The sequence below is a fragment of the Rattus norvegicus genome, chromosome 5 (assembly GCF_021556685.1).
Source record: "Rattus norvegicus strain SHRSP/BbbUtx chromosome 5, alternate assembly SHRSP_T2T, whole genome shotgun sequence".
In the NCBI taxonomy this organism is placed as follows: domain Eukaryota; kingdom Metazoa; phylum Chordata; class Mammalia; order Rodentia; family Muridae; genus Rattus; species Rattus norvegicus.
In genome coordinates, this window is record NC_141538.1 from 14,030,078 (window position 1) to 14,054,846 (window position 24,769).

The 24,769-nt window shown below is 42.0% G+C and overlaps 1 protein-coding gene across 2 annotated transcripts in view; it reads left to right on the plus strand.

Moving 5' to 3' along the window:
* Cpa6 (carboxypeptidase A6) overlaps nt 1–24,769 on the plus strand; it is a 371,225-nt gene that overhangs the window by 243,660 nt on the left and 102,796 nt on the right. Inside the window, 4 exon segments of one of the 2 annotated variants that reach the window (NM_001415862.1) lie at nt 13,481–13,605; nt 18,837–18,951; nt 21,315–21,416; nt 23,594–23,698. In NM_001415862.1, coding sequence (NP_001402791.1) covers nt 13,481–13,605; nt 18,837–18,951; nt 21,315–21,416; nt 23,594–23,698 — 447 coding nt within the window. 2 annotated transcript variants of the gene reach the window in all.

Sequence of the window (24,769 nt, forward strand, 5' to 3'; positions counted from 1 at the left end):
ACACACACACACACGCACACACACACACTCACACTCACACACACACCCCTTATGTGTTCCTTTCATTCTCTAACTGAAGTGGTCTGACAATCATCAGAAAAGAATGCCACCATACTAGGACCTAAGAAGTATCTTAGTCTATAAATGTTCTGAAATATTAACATTAGAAGTAAGGATATTTGAGTTCATTCATGGGCCATGTACATAAAATCTGAGGTAGCCACTTTCTTAATTTCTTGGTAAGGTAGAAAAGTCTTGAAAATAGCTTATAATTGAATGAAAAGATGGGGTAGATAGATGTAAATATTAATTAAAATACACATATACATGTGTTAAATTCCCAAAGAATGAATAAATATATGAAATAAATATATTAAAGAGAAAATACATGTGGTCAACCTACCTACAACGTATTTCTTTAATGTCTATTAAGTACCAGGCCCTGCCCTACATACTGGGAAGATGGAAATGCGAGGATGAAGCACCAATCTCCACTCTTACAAGACAATGGGGAAACAACAGTTTTTTAAGATTTATACATTTAATGTATGCATCTGCGTGTATACCTGTTTGTCAGAAGAGAGCATCAGATCCCATTATAGATGACTGTAAGCCACCATGCGTTGCTGGGGATTGAATTCAAGACCTCTGGAAGAGCAGGCAGTGCTCTTAACTGCTGAGCCATCTCTCCAGCCTCAAACATGTCTATGTCTATAAGGAATTTAATGAGTTGGATGGGAACCCCCAAAAATGACATAAACTATACCATTTCTAAGTCCCTGTCCTTTCTCCACGGATAAGAGTAGCTCTCACCCCTCACTAAGGAAGTCTTCTGGAGTACACAGAGACAATTACAAAAGCCTCACTTGCCAAAACGCAGAGAAGTGACCATAGGATAGCCAGTCCCAATTGATATATTGACAACATAACACCGATACCTAAGGCTCAGGGAACATCATAGGAATGGGAGGCAGAAAGACTGTAAGAGCCAGGGGTCATAACATGATGTCTTCAGAGAGACAATGCCTTCTACATATGACAGGGAGGCTGCATCAAGAAATCCCAACAACATAGTTACCTAAACAGGGCCTAAAAATGACAACATTAATTGACAAGTCAGTGTGTGGGGCGGGAGGATTCTCACCAGGTTTCACCCCCATAAGGAGAGCTACAGGCAACTAATGGTCAGTAAAAGAGGGAGACTCAGTCCTCTCTGACTAGCCGATCCCTACAAGTGAGCTCTAAACCCATATAAGCAACAGTAAATGATCTCAGCAGTTTGCTTCTAGAATGTGACAATTATAATTACAGGAGATTTCATGAATTTGAGGAACCATAGGAGGAACCATGGGAAGAAGTGGAGAGAAGAAGAGGAAAAGGAAAATGCCCATACAATATTCATAAGTGAAATTCTCCAAAAACAATGAAAAGGCCATGTCTGAGCACGTGAGTGTAATCAGGAGGATATCAGATGAGACCATTCTGGATGATCCAGATGGCTCAAAGTTCAAAGGCAAAATCCTCAGAATTAACATGACCCATGTCAGAAGCACATGTAGAAACAGAAGCAGAGAGTGAGATGTCATGGCCATAGGCCAAGGAATGCTCAGAGCCACCAGAAGTCGGAATTGGCCAGCAAGGACGCTGCCCAGAGTTTTCAGAGGGAGCACGATTCTGCCAGTACTGTAATACTGGCCCAAAGAATACATTGATTTTAAACTAACCAGTTTTTCTGACTTATTAATGCAGCTCTGGGAAGGCGAGTATAGCAATCATGCAAATGAAATACAATTAAAAATTGCAGACTGGAAGAAACAGAATTCCACAAAAGCAGATATCAAAGGTACTTGATCTAAACTTGGCAGTCAAAGACGCTTCCCAGGAGACAGCAGACAAGGATTCTAGCAGAAGATTCAAGGAGGATAAATGGGCAAGTCGGAAAAGGCAACATAAAGAGTAAACAGGAGAAGGCACGCTCTGGTATACTAAGATTTTGTGAATCTTCATACTAAATTAATATGATTATGCAAATTAAATCAAGTTCTAACCAAAGGCTGAGCTGGTAGTAAGTTATCTCACAAATTTTCTCAGTGGGACCTTCAACGATGGCTTGGCATGTAAAGTGTTTGTTCTATAAATTTAAGGGCAGGAGGGTGGGACTCCAGGACCTATGTTAAAAAGCCAGCAGTCCAGGCAGTGAGGAAGACAGAGGGTTGGGGGTTGCTGAAGAAGGAGGGTCCCTGGGTTCACTTGCCAGCCAGTCTAGCTGACCACAGAGTTCCAAGTTCAGTGAGAGACCTCGTCTCATCTATTTTGAAAAATAAGTTTGGAAGAGTTGGAGAGATGGCTTAATGGTTAAGAGCACTTCCTGCTCTTACAGAGGTCTTGAGCTTGGCTCTCAACACCCATGTCAGACAGCTACAACTCTCAGGGCTCTGATACCCTATTATGGTCTGACAACCACACGCATGTGTCTTTACACTCATACAGACAGACAGACACACACACACACACATACAAACAAACACACACACACACACACACACACACACACATCCTGAGACTGAGAGAAGATGAGAGCCTAATAATACCATGGGATGGACAGACGAGTGGGACAGTTCTCATAAAGTCTGGACAACGAGGTAATGCAGTAGAAGGATCAGGAAGCCATGGAATTAGAGTCAGTCTGAATTAGAATATTTTTATTTTAAATCATTAATCACTTGATGAATGCCTGGTGCACAGATCACAATTTAGACATTCTACATGTATTGATTCATTTATACCTCAAATATCTATGAAAAGTATATTGTTCATAATCTCATTTCATAAATATGGAAACTAAGGCACAGACTCCTGGGATAAATTGCCCATTTTGGCCTCACACTCATGTTGCCAAGCACCAGATGTTGCCCTTATCATCATTGCATTTTCTAAAATCTTCCCATTCCCGTTACAACAAAACTAGCAACAGCTTGCATTATTAAACATTGTTGTCATGGTTAGTGTCTTACCTCTGCGAAGAGACACCATGACCAAGGCAACTCTTATAAAGAAAAACATTTAGCTGGCTCTGGCTTACAGTTTCAGAGGTTTAGTCCATAGTCATCACGGTAAGAAGCATCGCAGGTTGCAAGCAGACATGGTGGTCCACAGGAAGCAAAAGACTGGATTCCACACTGAGCAGACCTAATGCATAGGAGACCTCAAGGCCTGCCTCCACAATGACACACTTCCTCCAACAAGGCCACACCTCCTAATAGTGCCACTGACGTGGAAACTTCTCATTCCTTTGGAAAGTCAGTTACGTCAAATGATAGTTTGCTGGGGCACACAGGTAAAAGGATGTTTTGCTGGAGCAGACACAGAAAAAAATGTTCTCCTGAAGCAGATGCAGGTGAAAGGATGTTTTGATCTAGCAAACACATGAAAGGACCTATGATGAAGGAGTATAAATATGACCCCACAGAGACTGAGAGACGAGCACTGAGCATTAGTTTGGTTTGCTCTGCCTCATTATTCTTCACTAATAACACACATGTGTTGGTTCACCTTATATAGTGTTGTTGAGCTCAACTTATGGTAACAATGCCATTAAGAGAAATTCACCAAGAACTGCTCAAGAGGTTCCTGCAGTAGCTTGCCGCTTCTGCGGCCTCACCTCAGGCTGATTGGTGAGCCAGTCAGTTTCCTCGGGATTGAACTACAGCTTCTAGTTGATGAACTGGACTAGACTGAAGTTGTTGAGCCATATTTTGTGTTTGCTATGGGACTGAAGAAGATCAAGCTCGCCCCAAAGAACTGTTGCTGACCAGGTCCACTTCCACACATCCTACTAACTTTTCTCTTCCACTGCCTCTGCTGGGTGGTGGGCCAGAGGAGAGGTTCAGCCTTTATTAAAAGTAGGTTACACCCGCGGATCCCGGCCCGCAGCAGCTCTCTGCTCCCAGACCCGGTGAGAGAGAGACCCAACCGCCTGGTCAGGTGGGCACTCCTGAGGCTGCAGAGCGGAAGAGACCACCAACACTGCTCACCCCTGCCCACATCCCTGGCCCAAGAGGAAACTGTATAAGGCCTCTGGGCTCCCGTGGGGGAGGGCCCAGGAGCGGCAGGACCCCTGCCACAGACACCGCCGGACCCTGAAGGAAACAGACCGGATAAACAGTTCTCTGCACCCAAATCCCGTGGGAGGGAGAGCTAAACCTTCAGAGAGGCAGACAGGCCTGGGAAACCAGAAGAGACTGCTCCCTGCACACACATCTCGGACGCCAGAGGAAAAAGCCAAAGACCATCTGGAACCCTGGTGCACTGAAGCTCCCGGAAGGGGCGGCACAGGTCTTCCTGGTTGCTGCCGCTGCAGAGAGCCCCTGGACAGCACCCCACGAGCAAACCTGAGCCTCGGGACCACAGGTAAGACCAAATTTTCTGCTGCAAGAAAGCTGCCTGGTGAACTCAAGACACAGGCCCACAGGAACAGCTGAAGACCTGTAGAGAGGAAAAACTACACGCCCGAAAGCAGAACACTCTGTCCCCATAACTGACTGAAAGAGAGGAAAACAGGTCTACAGCACTCCTGACACACAGGCTTATAGGACAGTCTAGCCACTGTCAGAAATAGCAGAACAAAGTAACACTAGAGATAATCTGATGGCGAGAGGCAAGCGCAGGAACCCAAGCAACAGAAACCAAGACTACATGCCATCATCGGAGCCCAATTCTCCCACCAAAACAAACATGGAATATCCAAACACACCAGAAAAGCAAGATCTAGTTTCAAAATCATATTTGATCATGATGCTGGAGGACTTCAGGAAAGACCTGAACACACTTAGGGAAGCACAGGAAAACATTAATAAACAAGTAAAAGCCTACAGAGAGGAATCGCAAAAATCCCTGAAAGAATTCCAGGAAAACACAATCAAACAGTTGAAGGAATTAAAAATGGAAATAGAAGCAATCAAGAAAGAACACATGGAAACAACCCTGGATATAGAAAACCAAAAGAAGAGACAAGGAGCTGTAGATACAAGCTTCACCAACAGAATACAAGAGATGGAAGAGAGAATCTCAGGAGCAGAAGATTCCATAGAAATCATTGACTCAACTGTCAAAGATAATGTAAAGCGGAAAAAGCTACTGGTCCAAAACATACAGGAAATCCAGGACTCAATGAGAAGATCAAACCTAAGGATAATAGGTATAGAAGAGAGTGAAGACTCCCAGCTCAAAGGACCAGTAAATATCTTCAACAAAATCATAGAAGAAAACTTCCCTAACCTAAAAAAAGAGATACCCATAGACATACAAGAAGCCTACAGAACTCCAAATAGATTGGACCAGAAAAGAAACACCTCCCGTCACATAATTGTCAAAACACCAAACACACAAAATAAAGAAAGAATATTAAAAGCAGTAAGGGAAAAAGGTCAAGTAACATATAAAGGGAGACCTATCAGAATCACACCAGACTTCTCGCCAGAAACTATGAAGGCCAGAAGATCCTGGACTGATGTTATACAGACCCTAAGAGAACACAAATGCCAGCCCAGGTTACTGTATCCAGCAAAACTCTCAATTAACATTGATGGAGAAACCAAGATATTCCATGACAAAACCAAATTTACACAATATCTTTCTACAAATCCAGCACTACAAAGGATAATAAATGGTAAAGCCCAACATAAGGAGGCAAGCTATACCCTAGAAGAAGCAAGAAACTAATCGTCTTGGCAACAAAACAAAGAGAATGAAAGCACACAAACATAACCTCACATCAAATATGAATATAACGGGAAGCAATAATCACTATTCCTTAATATCTCTCAATATCAATGGCCTCAACTCCCCAATAAAAAGACATAGATTAACAAACTGGATACGCAACGAGGACCCTGCATTCTGCTGCCTACAGGAAACACACCTCAGAGACAAAGACAGACACTATCTCAGAGTGAAAGGCTGGAAAACAACTTTCCAAGCAAATGGTCAGAAGAAGCAAGCTGGAGTAGCCATTCTAATATCAAATAAAATCAATTTCCAACTAAAAGTCATCAAAAAAGATAAGGAAGGACACTTCATATTCATCAAAGGAAAAATCAACCAAGATGAACTCTCAATCCTAAATATCTATGCCCCAAATACAAGGGCACCTACATATGTAAAAGAAACCTTACTAAAGCTCAAAACACACATTGCACCTCACACAATAATAGTGGGAGATTTCAACACCCCACTCTCATCAATGGACAGATCATGGAAACAGAAATTAAACAGTGATGTAGACAGACTAAGAGAAGTCATGAGCCAAATGGACTTAACGGATATTTATAGAACATTCTATCCTAAAGCAAAAGGATATACCTTCTTCTCAGCTCCTCATGGTACTTTCTCCAAAATTGACCATATAATTGGTCAAAAAACGGGCCTCAACAGGTACAGAAAGATAGAAATAATCCCATGCGTGCTATCGGACCACCACGGCCTAAAACTGGTCTTCAATAACAATAAGGGAAGAATGCCCACATATACGTGGAAATTGAACAATGCTCTACTCAATGATAACCTGGTCAAGGAAGAAATAAAGAAAGAAATTAAAAACTTTTTAGAATTTAATGAAAATGAAGATACAACATACTCAAACCTATGGGACACAATGAAAGCTGTGCTAAGAGGAAAACTCATAGCGCTGAGTGCCTGCAGAAAGAAACAGGAAAGAGCATATGTCAGCAGCTTGACAGCACACCTAAAAGCTCTAGAACAAAAAGAAGCAAATACACCCAGGAGGAGTAGAAGGCAGGAAATAATCAAACTCAGAGCTGAAATCAACCAAGTAGAAACAAAAAGGACCATAGAAAGAATCAACAGAACCAAAAGTTGGTTCTTTGAGAAAATCAACAAGATAGATAAACCCTTAGCCAGACTAACGAGAGGACACAGAGAGTGTGTCCAAATTAACAAAATCAGAAATGAAAAGGGAGACATAACTACAGATTCGGAGGAAATTCAAAAAATCATCAGATCTTACTATAAAAACCTATATTCAACAAAATTTGAAAATCTTCAGGAAATGGACAATTTCCTAGACAGGTACCAGGTATCGAAGTTAAATCAGGAACAGATAAACCAGTTAAACAACCCCATAACTCCTAAGGAAATAGAAGCAGTCATTAAAGGTCTCCCAACCAAAAAGAGCCCAGGTCCAGACGGGTTTAGTGCAGAATTCTATCAAACCTTCATAGAAGACCTCATACCAATATTATCCAAACTATTCCACAAAATTGAAACAGATGGAGCCCTACCGAATTCCTTCTATGAAGCCACAATTACTCTTATACCTAAACCACACAAAGACACAACAAAGAAAGAGAACTTCAGACCAATTTCCCTTATGAATATCGACGCAAAAATACTCAATAAAATTCTGGCAAACCGAATTCAAGAGCACATCAAAACAATCATCCACCATGATCAAGTAGGCTTCATCCCAGGCATGCAGGGATGGTTTAATATACGGAAAAGCATCAACGTGATCCATTATATAAACAAACTGAAAGAACAGAACCACATGATCATTTCATTAGATGCTGAGAAAGCATTTGACAAAATTCAACACCCCTTCATGATAAAAGTCCTGGAAAGAATAGGAATTCAAGGCCCATACCTAAACATAGTAAAAGCCATATACAGCAAACCAGTTGCTAACATTAAACTAAATGGAGAGAAACTTGAAGCAATCCCACTAAAATCAGGGACTAGACAAGGCTGCCCACTCTCTCCCTACTTATTCAATATAGTTCTTGAAGTTCTAGCCAGAGCAATCAGACAACAAAAGGAGATCAAAGGGATACAGATCGGAAAAGAAGAGGTCAAAATATCACTATTTGCAGATGACATGATAGTATATTTAAGTGATCCCAAAAGTTCCACCAGAGAACTACTAAAGCTGATAAACAACTTCAGCAAAGTGGCTGGGTATAAAATTAACTCAAATAAATCAGTTGCCTTCCTCTATACAAAAGAGAAACAAGCCGAGAAAGAAATTAGGGAAACGACACCCTTCATAATAGACCCAAATAATATAAAGTACCTCGGTGTGACTTTAACCAAGCAAGTAAAAGATCTGTACAATAAGAACTTCAAGACACTGAGGAAAGAAATTGAAGAAGACCTCAGAAGATGGAAAGATCTCCCATGCTCATGGATTGGCAGGATTAATATAGTAAAAATGGCCATTTTACCAAAAGCAATCTACAGATTCAATGCAATCCCCATCAAAATACCAATCCAATTCTTCAAAGAGTTAGACAGAACAATTTGCAAATTCATCTGGAATAACAAAAAACCCAGGATAGCTAAAGCTATCCTCAACAATAAAAGGACTTCAGGGGGAATCACTATCCCTGAACTCAAGCAGTATTACAGAGCAATAGTGATAAAAACTGCATGGTATTGGTACAGAGACAGACAGATAGACCAATGGAATAGAATTGAAGACCCAGAAATGAACCCACACACCTATGGTCACTTGATTTTTGACAAAGGAGCCAAAACCATCCAATGGAAAAAAGATAGCATTTTCAGCAAATGGTGCTGGTTCAACTGGAGGGCAACATGTAGAAGAATGCAGATCGATCCATCCTTATCACCCTGTACAAAGCTTAAGTCCAAGTGGATCAAGGACCTCCACATCAAACCAGACACACTCAAACTAATAGAAGAAAAACTAGGGAAGCATCTGGAACACATGGGCACTGGAAAAAATTTCCTGAACAAAACACCAATGGCTTATGCTCTAAGATCAAGAATCGACAAATGGGATCTCATAAAACTGCAAAGCTTCTGTAAGGCAAAGGACACTGTGGTTAGGACAAAACGGCAACCAACAGATTGGGAAAAGATCTTTACCAATCCTACAACAGATAGAGGCCTTATTTCCAAAATATACAAAGAACTCAAGAAGTTAGACCGCAGGGAAACAAATAACCCTATTAAATATGGGGTTCAGAGCTAAACAAAGAATTCACAGCTGAGGAATGCCGAATGGCTGAGAAACACCTAAAGAAATGTTCAACATCTTTAGTCATAAGGGAAATGCAAATCAAAACAACCCTCAGATTTCACCTCACACCAGTGCGATTGGCTAAGATCAAAAACTCAGGTGACAGCAGATGCTGGCGAGGATGTGGAGAAAGAGGAACACTCCTCCATTGTTGGTGGGATTGCAGACTGGTAAAACCATTCTGGAAATCAGTCTGGAGGTTCCTCAGAAAATTGGACATTGAACTGCCTGAGGATCCAGCTATACCTCTCTTGGGCATATACCCAAAAGATGCCTCAACATATAAAAGAGACACGTGCTCCACTATGTTCATCGCAGCCTTATTTATAATAGCCAGAAAATGGAAAGAACCCAGATGCCCTTCAACAGAGGAATGGATACAGAAAATGTGGTACATCTACACAATGGAATATTACTCAGCTATCAAAAACAACGAGTTTATGAAATTCGTAGGCAAATGGTTGGAACTGGAAAATATCATCCTGAGTGAGCTAACCCAATCACAGAAAGACATACATGGTATGCACTCATTGATAAGTGGCTATTAGCCCAAATGCTTGAATTACCCTAGATCCCTAGAACAAACGAAACTCAAGACGGATGATCAAAATGTGAATGCTTCACTCCTTCTTTAAATGAGGAAAAAGAATACCCTTGGCAGGGAAGGGAGAGGCAAAGATTAAAACAGAGACTGAAGGAACACCCATTCAGAGCCTGCCCCACATGTGGCCCATACATATACAGCCACCCAATTAGACAAGATGGATGAAGCAAAGAAGTGCAGACCGACAGGAGCCGGATGTAGATCGCTCCTGAGAGACACAGCCAGAATACAGCAAATATAGAGGCGAATGCCAGCAGCAAACCACTGAACTGAGAATAGGTCCCCTATTGAAGGAATCAGAGAAAGAACTGGAAGAGCTTGAAGGGGCTCGAGACCCCAAAAGTACAACAATGCCAAGCAACCAGAGCTTCCAGGGACTAAGCCACTACCTAAAGACTATACATGGACTGACCCTGGACTCTGACCCCATAGGTAGCAATGAATATCCTAGTAAGAGCACCAGTGGAAGGGGAAGCCCTGGGTCCTGCTAAGACTGAACCCCCAGTGAACTAGTCTATGGGGGGAGGGCGGCAATGGGGGGAGGGTGGCAATGGGGGGAGGGTTGGGAGGGGAACACCCATAAGGAAAGGGAGGGGGGAGGGGGATGTTTGCCCGGAAACCGGGAAAGGGAATAACACTCGAAATGTATATAAGAAATACTCAAGTTAATAAAAAAAAAAAAAAGTAGGTTACAAAAATGTATGCCTACAGGCCACTCCCCATAGGTCAAGCATTCGAACGTGTGAGTCTATGGGGATGTTCCTAATCAAACTGCCGCAATTGTTTATCAAGGGATTAGTTAATCTGTTTGATTTTTTCCAGCAAAGAATGTAAAAGCCAGAGAAGTTGGAGAATGCAGCCACATCTCACATGCACTCAAGCACAAAGCTTGAACTTGCTCCTCATGAGTCAGACTTCAGGGCTGTCGCTGTAGAGACTTTCCACCCAGCTGATTGCCTCTGTGCTAGGAAGCATCCCCACTTTCTTCATCAGCTTGATTTGACTTCTTGCTTCCCACCCAGAACCCTTAAATCCATCTCTACATCTCTCCCCGAATGACGAAGCAATCTCGTGCCGTTCTTTATCTTAACTGGAAACGTCAAATAGAACTTTGTCCTAACTATACCCATTCTTACTTTTCAAATAGCAATGATAACACACATCTATGGCTTAACTTATGTGCCTGTGTTAAGTGTGCATATTAACTCAGTGGGCCCTGCAGCACATACATACAGCACGCACTGATCAAGCCAGAGTAAATAGAGCATCTCTCACATCAGTTTAGGTTTGGAGCCCTTCTCTCTTAGACCTTCATAAAGTACAGAATAGATTACTGCAAGCTGTCTTCACCCTCTGTATCATGAAACAATAGAACTTACTTCTTCTGTGTGACTGCTTTGTGTGCCCATTCTGCAGCCTCACTTTAGCCACTCGCCACATTCTCCCTAATCTGTAATAGTCACTATTCTACATTTAGGCTGACATTTCTAACTTCCCCATATAGTTTGTTTCATTTAGCACCATACCTTTCCATGCGTTTTGCTGCAAGTACCAAAGTCCACTCTTCTACAGCTAACTAGCATCCCACTGTGTGTGCACTGCACACTTTATATATCCTCTGTTGATGTAGATCGATGCTAACTATTTGAGCTGCTGTAACAGTGCTGCTGCAGTGAACATGAGGTTGTGGACATCTCTGATAGGCTGACCATTCCCTTTGGATAGGAACCATTCATTGGCCATTAGTGTTTCCTCTTTTGGGCAACATCTATTCAGATCTTTCGCCCAGTCTTTAACTATGTTGCTTCCTTTACTGTAGTGGCTGGTGTTAAGCTTTTGGGTTCCTTATGTATTTGACAATGTAAACTTAAACAGCTCCAGTGGAAATCATTGTGGAAGTTGCCAAAAAGAAAACTACAACTAGATCGACTAAATGATCTAGCCACTCCTACATGTATGCCCAACACCCACAGCTACCACGGCTCACAGCAGCGAAGAGGCAGAACGTCAAATGTGTTTAAAAAGTGCCATAAGCATGATAAAAAAAAAATTGTAACAAAATAAAAATGGATTTTCATAAATAAAAATGAAATCATGACACATAACAGGAAAATTAATGGAACAACAAATCATTATGTTAAGAGAAATAAACCAGAAACAGAAAAAAAAAAACACAACCTACTCTCATATGAAAAATCTATAGTGGTGTGAGTGTGTGTGTGTGTGTGTGTGTGTGTGTGTGTGTGTGTGTGTGTGTGTGCTTGGAGTCATGAGATAGGAAGAAGGCATCTTACAGGAGGGTTAGTTGGAAATAGAATACCTTACCATGATAGCAGAAGGGACAACTATCAGGGAGAGGAAGGGGACCAGCAAGGAGTAGCAGAGGAAATTAGAAGGTTTTTAAATGGAATAAATGAAAACAAAGAATGATTACATGTATGCATAGTCTATAATGAAACCTTGTGTGCTAACTTTAAAAAGCCTAAAACAGTAGAAACTACCATTGATATTCAGATGTTCTGAAATCGTATATGCCTGATGTGGCCAGATGTTGATTCCTGGTTTTATATATTATTTTTTTTTGTTAGTCCCTATTAGTTCTAATGCTTTCTGATCATCTAGGGATTTATTGTCATTGCTGTCTGCTTATTTGTTTGTGGCAGGGTCTAGCCCAGGCTACTCTCAAATTCATGGTCCTCCTGACTCAGCCTCTCACACGGCTGGGGTTACGGGTGTTCCTGTGACTATTAGTGGTGTCAGCTTTCAGTTAGACTTCTCCTCTTGAGTTTATTATCTCCATGGTACTTTCCAATGGGAAGACTCTCTTTGTGGGATGAGGGTTTATTTAAGCGTGGATCTCAGAAAAATAGCACCTACAGATGTATTTCTGGAGCAATGATTCACATTATTTTGTGCACCTATGGCTCTCCAGCCCCTTCAGAAAGTGGGTTAAAGGAATGGCAAGTCTTGTTAAGGTTTCTAATGTAAAAGTGAGTGAAGTCACCAACAAGCCTCTTATACGGAGAAGGAATCAACCTCAGTAAGGAGCAGAGCAAGGTTAAAAATGAAGCTGTGCGTCAGCATGAAGGATTAAGAAACATATCTGGCAGTCTTATTGGACATGGCTGGCACTTAAATTAGAATGTTGTCAAGTTGTCTCCTTCTGGAGTCTTACAAGGTTGGTTCAGACCTGTCCCTGGGGACAACGTGATACAGACCTAGCTGTATCCTTGCCCGGGGCTAACAGATGGCTGGAATGACCCCTCTGCAGCTCTCCCAGCCCCACACTTCAGTTTTCCCACACTGTTGACTGGTTTGTTAGCTGACTCAGATCTGCCCTTGCAAGCTAGCAGAGGGACTATCTGCACAAGAGAAAGAAAGTCGACTCTTTGTCCCCCAATGAAAGCCTGTCTCCACTGTTTCAGTACTGCAAAAGTGGGAGAAAGGCTACCAAATGCAATGAACCACAATTTCCTTATGTGGCAAAAAAAAAGATTCTATACCTTTCTCTTTCTTGAAGTTATTCAAATATTTATACAAGAAATTTTTTAAAAAATAATTTTAGACCTTTACCTCATTTTTTTAACCTTGTGATGTAAACGTGTTGTGAATTGAGATCAAATTCTATGACTCTGATAAAATTGGGGGCATAAATTCAAGCCAGATGGAATGAGAGTTTAACCCTGCGGATGTGAGCAGTGAATCTAGTTTGCATGTGTTTGCCGTTACTGTATTGAAACAAGATAATGTGCTTGTCATCATGACTTGGTTTCCCACCTGCACTACATATGAATTATAGGTTGGTTCCTGCACTATAGGTGGACCTGTGGCAGCCCAGCAGTATCTCCTATGTGTCAGAGGGGACAATTACTGATGTCCGTGTTACCCAAAATGCTTCCAGAACCCTGTTAGCAATCTTACAGGAAACCAACATCCAGTACAAGTAAGCATTCTTCTTTATTTGTAACAAGTTTTATTTGTACTAAATCCAACTGAATAGCGACTGTATTCAAGTTGTTTATCAAGAGTTTCCACAAGGGTTTTATTTAAGTGGTGTTTGAATTTACTTGTCTAATAGAGAGTAGGAACTGTCACATAGACGTGCTACTTCACTGTTCGCACTGTCATCAATGGCAACACAATCTCTTAGTGTATTAAGAGAGAAGAACCACCTGGCACTGCTAAAATGGCCAAAGGGAAGGGAGAGAAGAAATGGTTTCCTGCAGCTGCCTGGTCTGCAAGCAAAAGACGGAATAAGACTGGGGCCCTGCCAGATATAGGGGACAAGGCGAACAAAGGAAGGGTACACAATGGGCCACCACTGTGAGAATGCAAAGGGAAGGTGAGGAGCCCAGACTGCTATGAGTGGCACTGCCCCCTTGAGGATATAAGCAAAAGTGCCCCATATTTTTAGCTGGGACTGCAATAGCAGAAGATAGAAATAATCCAAATAGCAAGGGGAAGCTTCCGAATGGTCTTCCCAGGGTAAAGCTAGCAGGCGAAAAGGGAGAAATCAAGGAGGATGCTGGGTTTTCTGACCTGGAGAAGACTGAGCAGACAGATGCGAATAAATGTGCATATTCAGACCGTTTCTAAACAATTGCAGCAGAATCGAGTAAGTCAGTTATGAGTCAGTTATGGGAGGCAAAGAAGAGAATGATTTCAGAGAGTGGGATGACGGTCCCCAGCTACAGTGGCACTTAACCAGAAAGGAACCAACCAGTCTCTGGATTTGGTGATGGAAATTCTATTACCAACGTTGACGGTGAGATTCAGCTGTGAGGAACAGAAGACAGAAAAGTGATGACAGACGCAGAGCAGAATCTACCTCCTGGCAGTTGCCATAAGAGGAGAGCAGAGAGCAAGAAGTGACCACTGAGTCACACAGAACCAATGACCACTCAGAAACCTTGAGATTGTGCCAGAAGGAGAAACGTGGTGTGGTGCATCGACAGCCAGGTGGGAGATACTGTGATAGCAGAGATTTGACAGAAGGAAATAGGCCCCATCTTCTCACATGGAAGGAATGAGTATTGGTCAATTTAAAATAATAGAACCAGCCGTCACGTGCCATACATTACCAGTATTCTGGAGAGTGAGGCAGGAGGATTACAAACTCTAAGCCAACCTGGGGTACACAGTGAGTTCTAGGTCAGTTCCAAGACTGCAGCCCCCACCCCCACCCAAAGAAAAGAGACCATTGAGTTGGGAGTTCTTAGTTTGAAAGAAAACTTAGCTGGTGGTTTTCTAAAGTAAGAAACAAAATTATTTACAAGGTGTGAAAAAAATGTATTCTAAAGAATGATGCCAAGAAAAAAAAAAAAACAGAAGTAAGAACTGGCAGCCTGGTTGCTGCTGAGAAGAGAATTTAACATTGGTAGAGGACTGGTGATCTGTTGGATAGAAACATAGAAAGGTTGGTGTGGTAAGTAACCCAGTGAAATACTGGTTCAAGGGTTTATCGGTGGTATCTAGTCTGGATAAGGAAGGGGGAGACTATGGGCAGAATTGTGGAAGAGCATAGAAGATCATGGAATGCAAGAAGATATATATCATATATCATATATCACATACCATATACCATATATCATATACCATATATCATATATCATATTTATATCAGAACTGAGGGGAGCAGACAAGAAGAAAGAGAGTGTTCCGACAAAAATGTGAATTAAGTAAGTTATGAATCTTGAAAGCTTATTGCTGATGACAGGAGCAAGGTACCAGGGATATCCTTGGTGACACAAACAGAAGACTATCTGCAGCTTATTAAAGCACTGGCATGCTTTTTGTAGAAATTTTCTCTGTGCTTCTAGAATAGAACCACAGCTGTGCAGAAAACCATTGTTCATATTGCTCACATTTTCCTCACTTCTGCAGCTTGGGAGGCAAGCTATGATACCCTGTATGCCTAGCAGGAAGGAGTTTGGTAATTATATCTATAGGTACACAGTAACAACTCGAATGCTTCATTAATTATTGTTCAGTAGAAAAGAACATACCACTTAGTTTAACAAGCCTCTACTTCCTGCTATTAACTCTAGTTCGCGTGGGACTGATATAGAAAAATAATCAGACTGTGTGTCACCGAGAAGAGAGGGGATAAGTATTTTAAGTCAGCTGTTTCCCCATGAAGAACAATCACTTAAAATTACCCATTTTGTCAGTCCCAAGATAATAGCGCATAAGAGTCAATTAAATTCCATAGGCACAATAGGTAGAGATCATTTTAATTGACTTTTATTATTGCAGCCTGGGGTATTTTCAAAAGATTATCACTTACTCTGTACAACTACATAGGATGTATCACTATAGTGATCTGTAAAGTGGCAGTGATGTGACTCATTGTTTATGGCCCTGGGTGGTCAACCCTCTCAGTAAGATGACTCACTCTGCCTTTTTTATTTAAAAAAAAAAAAAAGACATTCTATATATACCTAAAAAAATGGCAATGAAATTTACATTTTTGAGAGTCCTCTCCTGGTCTGGGAATTGGAGGTAGTGATGAGATCATTTGAAAAGCTTTTAATAGTTCTTATCACCATTATAGGGCTGTGCCCACTTGAAATAAGAATCACAGCCAGAAGCAACGAGATGGTTCAGTGGGAAAAGGAACCTGTTGCTGTGCCTGACAAGCTAAAGTAAAGCCCCACATGGTGGACTAAGCGAGCAACTCTCTCAAACTGACTTCTAACCTACACAGACACACACACAGACACAGACACAGACACACACACAGACACAGACACAGACACACACACAGACACACACACACACACAATCACATACTCACATACTCACACACACATACACACACACATACACACACACAAACGCACACATACATACTCACACACATACACATACACACACATACACACACATACACACACATACACACACACATACTCACACACATACACACACAAACTCACACACACTCACACACACACTCAATCACACACTCACACACAGATACACACTCAATCACACATATTCAGACACTTATTCACACACATACACACACACATCACACATCACACATCATCACACACATCACACACATCACACACAGGCACCAAGGCATGCAGTCATTCACACACATACACACAAATAAATAAATGTAATTGGAAAAGAATCACAATCATCTATTAAAATCTAAGAAAATATAATGGTTTAGAAAAGTCATTTCTGGTGACCAGTTTTCTCAATATGCTTTCTGGTTTCCACTCAACTATCTAACAAGAATGTGGGGCTGGACTACCAAATCACAACTGTTCTCTAATTTAAGACCGGCCTCTTGGTGCCTGTATGAGACACAGTTTAAGTGATTACAAAACCTGTATCAGTTTGATGATATTCCAGGAATAAGGAACCCACCCTGGAGACTTCTTAAGTTGGACTAGAAGAAAGATTTTGTCAAGGAGAGGGCTGGATGAAGCAGACACTTGATCCATAGGACAGTTAAGGAAATACACGTTAGTTACCGAGAGGCAAACCTGCCTGAAGTTTATTGCAGTCACTGGGATATCAGAAAGTTTATTACCACATCTCTCCTAATCAAACTCAGCTCCCCAACCATCCAAGTTCTCTCCAAGAACAAGGATCTTAGAACCTGGCATAGTTCTCATTGGCTCTTAATGTCTGCCTTGGTGCTATTTCAGTCCTTCAGGCCACGAACCTAATCACCACACAAAACTTCTTACCTCTGGGAAGGAAAAGAACTGCTGATAAGGAAGAGATTTGGCTTGACAAATTACTTTGACTCACCATTTTGAGATACCACTGGCAACTACCAAGAAAATAAGGAGTCTTCTCCCACTTCACCTCTCCTAACATTTCCAACTGCAACATACAGAAACAAAACAAAAGTCTAGAGTCCATTTCAAAACAAAAGTCTAGAGTGTGTTTCTGGTTAGCTGTGCAGTCTGCAGTGGGGACTTAGGAGACAGCAAGCCAGTCAGGGCAATGTCTGGCTCTGAAGTAAATTGTTTCCTACAGGTACCAAAAAGTATGTATTCAGTCCATTTGATAATTCTTTTAATAAAGTGACCTATATAAATTATTCTTAATGTCCCTTAGAGATACTACCCCATGTCTTTTAATAAAATTTACCCCATAAGCAGCAGGTTCCCTTTGGAAGATAACACATGAAAACAAAGCTTTTAAGCCACCTGCCACAGTCAGAAGGTCTCACCAAAGTTCTCTCACATCTTGATATACTTACTGCAGGCGAACAATATGTCTGTCTCTTCACACCATTCTCTACAGCAGTGGCCCGTCACACTGTTAATTCCTCAGATTTATCTCAGATGTCACATCAGCACCACAGATGGTTCTGTCTGGAGCTGCTGGCCCCACACCACAGCCATCAGCCTGACAGCCCTAGGCTGGCCATAGCATCCAGTATCCAAATGCATCCAGTTTCAGAACAGAGCTCCTCTGCCTTGGCGTTCCTGGCACTGCAGGTCGATGAGATGGCATTGTCCACCTTTATCACTCCAGTTCCCTCTTGAGAACCAAAGCTCCTTCTACCCTTTCTCTTTCCTGGATCCAGGATGCAGGATGCAGGACATGTGAGCAGCTAGAAGTTTCTAGAAAGATGTGGAGAAGGCGTTCAGAGCAGCCAGAGCTTCCATTCCATTTCCTTGCACCTGAAGTCACACCCCAAGCTCAGATTCTGTCTTTGCATTCCCAGTGGAATGACACTGACTCCTAACCCCACTGAGTCTCAGGCTCCCCATTTATGAGAGAGAAATAGCGAAGTCCAACACAAAGGCTGTTACTGAAGAGCAAACACAGCACAGTGGCTGGCTTCTGGTAAGCACCCAGCCGGGGTACGTGTGTACAGCATCACCGCATGGTTATAGATGCTTACTCTGTAGTAGTTATTATTACCGCACTGATATTATTTGGGGACATCTGACTATAATTTACACTTTAAATTTATTACACCACTTATTCAACAGCTTTCGTTTCCTGAAAAAGAACACTTTCTCGATGTTTGGTATTTTTAGAAATGTCACACTTGGCAGACTCTTTTTTCCCTCTCACTCCATGGAACACTGGGACACTTCTACAAGGCTCTATTCTGTATTCAATTATATTTTTGGCATTGCCTGATTTTTTACATGTTCTTGGCTTTCGTTTTTTGTCATGTTTCAAATTCAGGGTCCTCATCGAAGATCTTCAGAAAGCTGTGGAAAATGAAAACAGCGTGCACACCCAGAGAAACAGACGGTCTCTATCTGAATACAACTACGAGGTCTATCACTCTTTAGAAGATGTACGTAATCAAAGAACCCTTAACTTACAGTGTGCGGTTTTGTTTTCTTTTCTTGTTTCTTGTTGTCTTTCTGGCTGTGTTGTTGTGTCAGTAATTTCGAGTTTATCTTTGTCATTTTACTATAAGAATTAGAGAGAATTGTGAAAACAGAGACTTGGGCTCTGGGAAGGACAGAATAATTTACCCCCCCCCCCATGGCTCATACATTTCATCATTGGTCCTTTTAATGCTAAAAACGAATTATCAAAATAATGGGCCAGAGAGATGGCTCAGCCAAAAAAAAAAAAGTACTTGCTGCTCTTGCAGAAGGCCAGGATTGTTTGGGTCCCAGCACCTACATGGTGGCTCACAAACGTCTATAACCCCAGTTCTAGGGAGTCTCTCGTGCCTTCTTCTGGCCTCCCCAAAAGAATAGGGTGCGATAGCAGTTTTTAACACGGAGTACACACACATGCAGGGAAAGCACACATGCACATAAAATATAACTTTATAGAAGGAAGTAGAAAAATGATTCATATCTTATTTACTTTACCCAAATAAACCCCACAAAGGACATAAGAGACACATGAACAACTTGGTAGTTGGTGTTACAATCAGGGCTATAAGACCATAACCAAGAAGCCACAGAAAGAAGAGAGCAGAATGAGAGCTGCATTTGGAAGGCAGTTGGAAGGCTGAGGGCCCAGTAGGCTTCCACACTAGTCACACCCTTGCCAAGTTCAGACCTCCCCACAGCCAGCTCATATCAGTGGCACCCACTGGCCCTCTGCACACACTGCCATTCAATCCACAAGGAAGCTCACTGCAGTCTCATCCTGCCACATCACCCCATCTTTACCTGACAGCTTACCATTCCTCACATTTTAGCTAAGACAAGCAAGACACTCTTTCTGTAGGGCTGCATAGAAGCCTCTGCTCACCAAATCCCAATGTATCCCAGTGCCCCCTGGCACTCAGATGGGACACCACTCACAGGTCACACTGTAACTGTGGTTAGCTGACACTCTCTGTGCTAATAAACTGCGTGTTCCCTGAGGGCCAAGTGTTTATAATGATCACTTCTATCTCCCCAAAGCATGCAAAGAGAGGCCTCCAATGAGAAAGCTGTTGGTTGGATGTATGAATACGTATATTTTTCCACATTTCCTCCATATTGAACAAAGGAATTCCAGATACAAAGTTAGTAAGAATATACTATATTAACAGTACTTTTGTTCTGTTCAGGATAAATCTCCTTTCAAAATTCCTTTTGCATATTTCCGTGTCTTAACCTACTTTTTAAGAAGCATGGAGTTAAATGCAATAAAAGGTTTCAGATAAATTCGCATATGAAAGCATAATTAAGTCCTAGGAAAAAAAAATCCAAAAATAGATGTAGCTAGATATGCACATATATGCACACATATATGCATACCTCCTGCTTGCTGGATTGTGTAAGAATAAAAAAAATATGAGTACTCCTTAAGATCCACTTACGTATTTGTTTCAGCACCCACCGTCTCACATCATAGAACCGTGGGACACGTCCATGTGACTTCTTGACTGTTTGCAGGACTTTTAAGTCTGAAATGTCACTTGTCTTTCTTAGCATCTTATTGATCCATTCCAAATCACCATCTTCTGATGGCAGATACATGTGCAGAGGAATTATCCAGAATATGCCTGCCAGGGGCTCAGCAGAATAAACTCAACTGTGGATGATCCCGCCTTCCTCTGCACTCCGGTTGCTTCTGCTCAGTTCCAGATTACGATAAATGAGACTTCGGGGGCTCTCAAGTCATTTGGAACATTGTTGTGTGTTTTGTTGTTGTTGTCGTTGTTGTAGCTTTTGTTTTGTCTTGCTTTCCTCTTTAATATCTGAGGGGAAATGAAAATAAGTTGGGATTTTTCAAAAAGAAGCCAGAGCACAGTCGATTCTCCATCCAACACCCCACAAAGATCCCAGCGGTGATAGTAAAAGGTGTCTTTTAAGAGGTAAGGCAAAAAGACCTAGAGTGCTGTCTATGCGTAGAGAAAATAAATGCCAAGTTAAGTATCCTAAAGAAAAGTAAGAGCAGACAGCGGCGGGATTTCTCTGCCTGTTTTTACTCCCTGTGTGTTCTTTGGCTTCTGGGAGTCAATGTTGTCTTTTGTCAACTTAGGCGCTCAAAGAGTTCTTGTACCGTGGAGGACTCTGACGTGTCTTGTACCGTGGAGGACTCTGACATGTCTTGTACCGTGGAGGACTCTGACGTGTCTTGTACTGTGGAGGACTCTGACGTGTCTTGTACCGTGGAGGACTCTGACATGTCTTGTACCGTGGAGGACTCTGACGTGTCTTGTACCGTGGAGAACTCTGACGTGTCTTGCTCATCTGCCTTCAGATTCAGAGTTGGATGCACCATCTGAACCAAACTCAACCTGGCCTCGTCCGAGTTTTCCCAATTGGAAGATCATTTGAAGGAAGGCCTCTCTTGATTATACAGGTAAAAAGAATAAAATGTTACCACAAAATATGTATCCCCTTCTCTCTGACGTGTGGGAGGAAATAAAATTACCTTCCACAGATTCTCATGTCTAACATCATCTTGCTAACCTAAGGGGAAATTGCCTTAGATTATTGATCCACGTTTCACTGTTCCAGAAGATTCTCATCCTGACAAGCTCAGTTTGTGATGAAAATTGCTTATGAGTTGGTACTACTTAAGATGAACCAATCAAAACTTGATAAATGTGAAGACGTTAATCTTTGTCTCCCTTCATTAATCACGTATTCTGGCCCTCCAGTTCCCCTCTTCCTCTCAGCTAAGCGTCTAATACATTTACCTGCTTCGATGCCTCTTTCCCTGCCTCCCCTTCAGACTCTGACTGGCTTTCTCCCCAGAACTCCTTTAAAACTCCTCTTGGGGCTTGGTGCTGAGCTCTATGTTGTGTTTCCCACTGGCTGGCGCTTCCTCCCGGCTCACTCACAGCTTCTCTTTCCTTATTCCTGACAAAGGTTCTGGCCAGTCTCACTCTATTCTCAAGTCTGTTTTCACCCTACAAACTCCAACCCCATGGTCCTGTCTGCCCCACAAAAATCATCCCTGATCTTTCTATCTAGTTTGCAGAGATCCAAATTCATGCAGGACACATTCAACTAGATATTCACAAGAGCTCCTGAGACCTGTCGTGGCCCAACTATCCTTCTGTTTTAGAAATATGTCTCCCTACATTATTTCTCTTCTGTTGTAATCCCTCATTTTCAATTCACCACCAAAAATTGACAGTTCATTGAAAGCTCTCTCACCTTCTTCTCTGTCTTCACGGATATTGTCTGAATTTGCCTCTGAATCTGTCCTCCCTGGACTATTTCAACAGTGACCTCAATGCTGAACTTCTACATCAGTACCAATCCTTGACCCACTCATCCTATAACCCATCCTCCATACTGCTAGCCACCAGTGTGAGTTCATCCTCCACTGTGCTGTCAGTGTGAACTCACCCTTCACACTGCTGTCTGTGTGAACCCCTCCTCCACTGTGCTGTCAGTGTGAGTTCATCCTCCACTGTGCTGTCAGTGTGAACTCACCCTTCACACTGCTGTCTGTGTGAACCCCTCCTCCACTGTGCTGTCAGTGTGAACTCATCCTCCACAGTGCTGTTATGTGAACTTATCCTCTAACCTATCCTTCACACTGCGGTCAGTGTGAACTTGTAAAGCAAGCACATACTTATGGGGAGAGGAGGAAGGGATGGAGGAAGAGGAAAGAAGGAAGAAGAGAGATCATAGAATATTCGGTGTGGCTTTATCCCTGCTACCAAGGAATGTCCTAAGATTCCTTCCAGCTTTATTTGCTTTCCAAGCAAACTTCCAGTCTTGATTAAATATTCAAGCATGCTTTTATTCCCCAAGAGAATTTGAGAATCATGTCATATCCCGACAGTAATTTATGGACATCCGGGTCATGAAGCTGGTTAGATTGTTCACACATCCGCCCTTCTCACTAGCACGGACATCGTGTATCTGTTCATCTCTAAATCTCCAGAGCTAAGCCTGATATCTGACAGAGAGGCACTTCCTGACACTTTAGTCAAGTGAATTAATGAGGGAATGAAAGCAAGAGCCCTTGAGAATATACTGCCAAGTGCTACCTACTAATGCCTGGGCTAGAAACTGGGTTTAAAGTAATATTGACATAGTCAGAGGTATTTGTAATTAGCCCCTTGGTTTCACAGATGAAGTTTCATGTTTCTATTTTGTGATATTTAACTGTAATTTGTCTATAAAGTATATGCTTCAAGAACTAGCCCCTAAAACATTCAGTTTCCTTGGGGTAGGCACAGTAAAGAGGGAAAGAGAAGAAAGCAGGGTTGGGGGAGGGATTTGCTTTTTTACTTAATAGTCATTATGATACTAACACAGAGCCACTGTACTACTTTAGGAATTGCCCTTCCCCTTCTGTGTTTTTAGTTCTTTGATTGTATTGAGGCAATAAATTTGTTTCTGCATAAGCAAGTCTGGACTTTCAAAGAAGATAGGAAATCTCTTTATCTTATAAATGTGTTACCTACTAAACAAAACCATAGTGAAGAATTGTGCCAAACCCTTATTAAATTATGCTGGTCAATAGATCCAAACATAAAAGCCTGGGTTGGTGACGATGAATCCTCTTGTTTTCAGCTGGGCAGAAAATCACAAGTCTACAAAAGAGCTGTCTGGATAGACTGCGGCATTCATGCAAGAGAATGGATCGGTCCTGCCTTTTGTCAGTGGTTTGTTAAAGAAGTAAGTTAAACCCTTTTCAGACTGTCAGCTCCAACCAGTCAGGAAATCCCTGTTTTAATTCTGTTCAAGGAACAAAGTGGGGATTCTAACACAGAGATACCTAATTGAATGACAATAATACCTTGGTTCTATGGGCTGCTTTCCTGCTTATGAAGCCCTCCAAGGTCCTGGATGAACTTACGTTCACCTCTGTCCTCCTAGGTAGAATCATCTGCCCCCATTAAAAAGAAGCCAGGGTAGGAAGGTGCTGGGGTGAGACTCAGTTAAGAGAGTGCCTGTACCTAGCACACACTGAACCTTGGATCTGACCCCAAAGCCACATAACCTGGGTATGGTAATACACAGCTACAAACCTAGCACATAGGAGATTTAGGCAAGAGGGTCAGAAGTTCGAGGCCATCCTCTGCAATGTAGAGTGTTCAAGGCCAGTGGAAGATACATGATACTCCATCGAGAGAGAGAGAGAGAGAGAGAGAGAGAGAGAGAGAGAGAGAGAGAGAGACTAAAAAGTGAGGTTCAGAGCATCTTTGAATTTGAGGCAAATTAGGAGTGAGCCTTAGCAACAGAAGAACAGTGAAAGTCTGAAAATATAACTTGTGCAGGTCTGCAGCAACTGTCCTATCACATTCAGCTCAGAAAGTTCTCGCTCATTTTAAAATGAGCTCACTATGGTGTACCAGCAAAGAGGTGAAGAAATGGCCGATTGTTCCCTCCTGTGTAAACTCACAGTTTGGAGAACAAGAGATTCCAGTACCTGTCACTGAACGTTCTCCATGTCAGTCTTCTTTTTAAGGTGATGTCGACAGCTAGTGTCTCATAAGAATTTCTCATTTCCAAATGCTTTGTTTTGAATCCTGATTCCACTGAGGTCCCTTCCTGAGCAAGCCAGCATTCCTAGTGAGTTTTATTGTTTGGGGCTTTCTTAAATCCTGACTTATAAAGGTTTTTATTTTTGCGGGGGTAGGGAAAGTTTTTAAGAGAAAACACATTAATGGTCACAAAAGAGAAGGAGCCTGAAGAAATGGAAGTTTGCTAGTTGTACTCACAGGAAGCTGTTGAGGAAACAAAGGC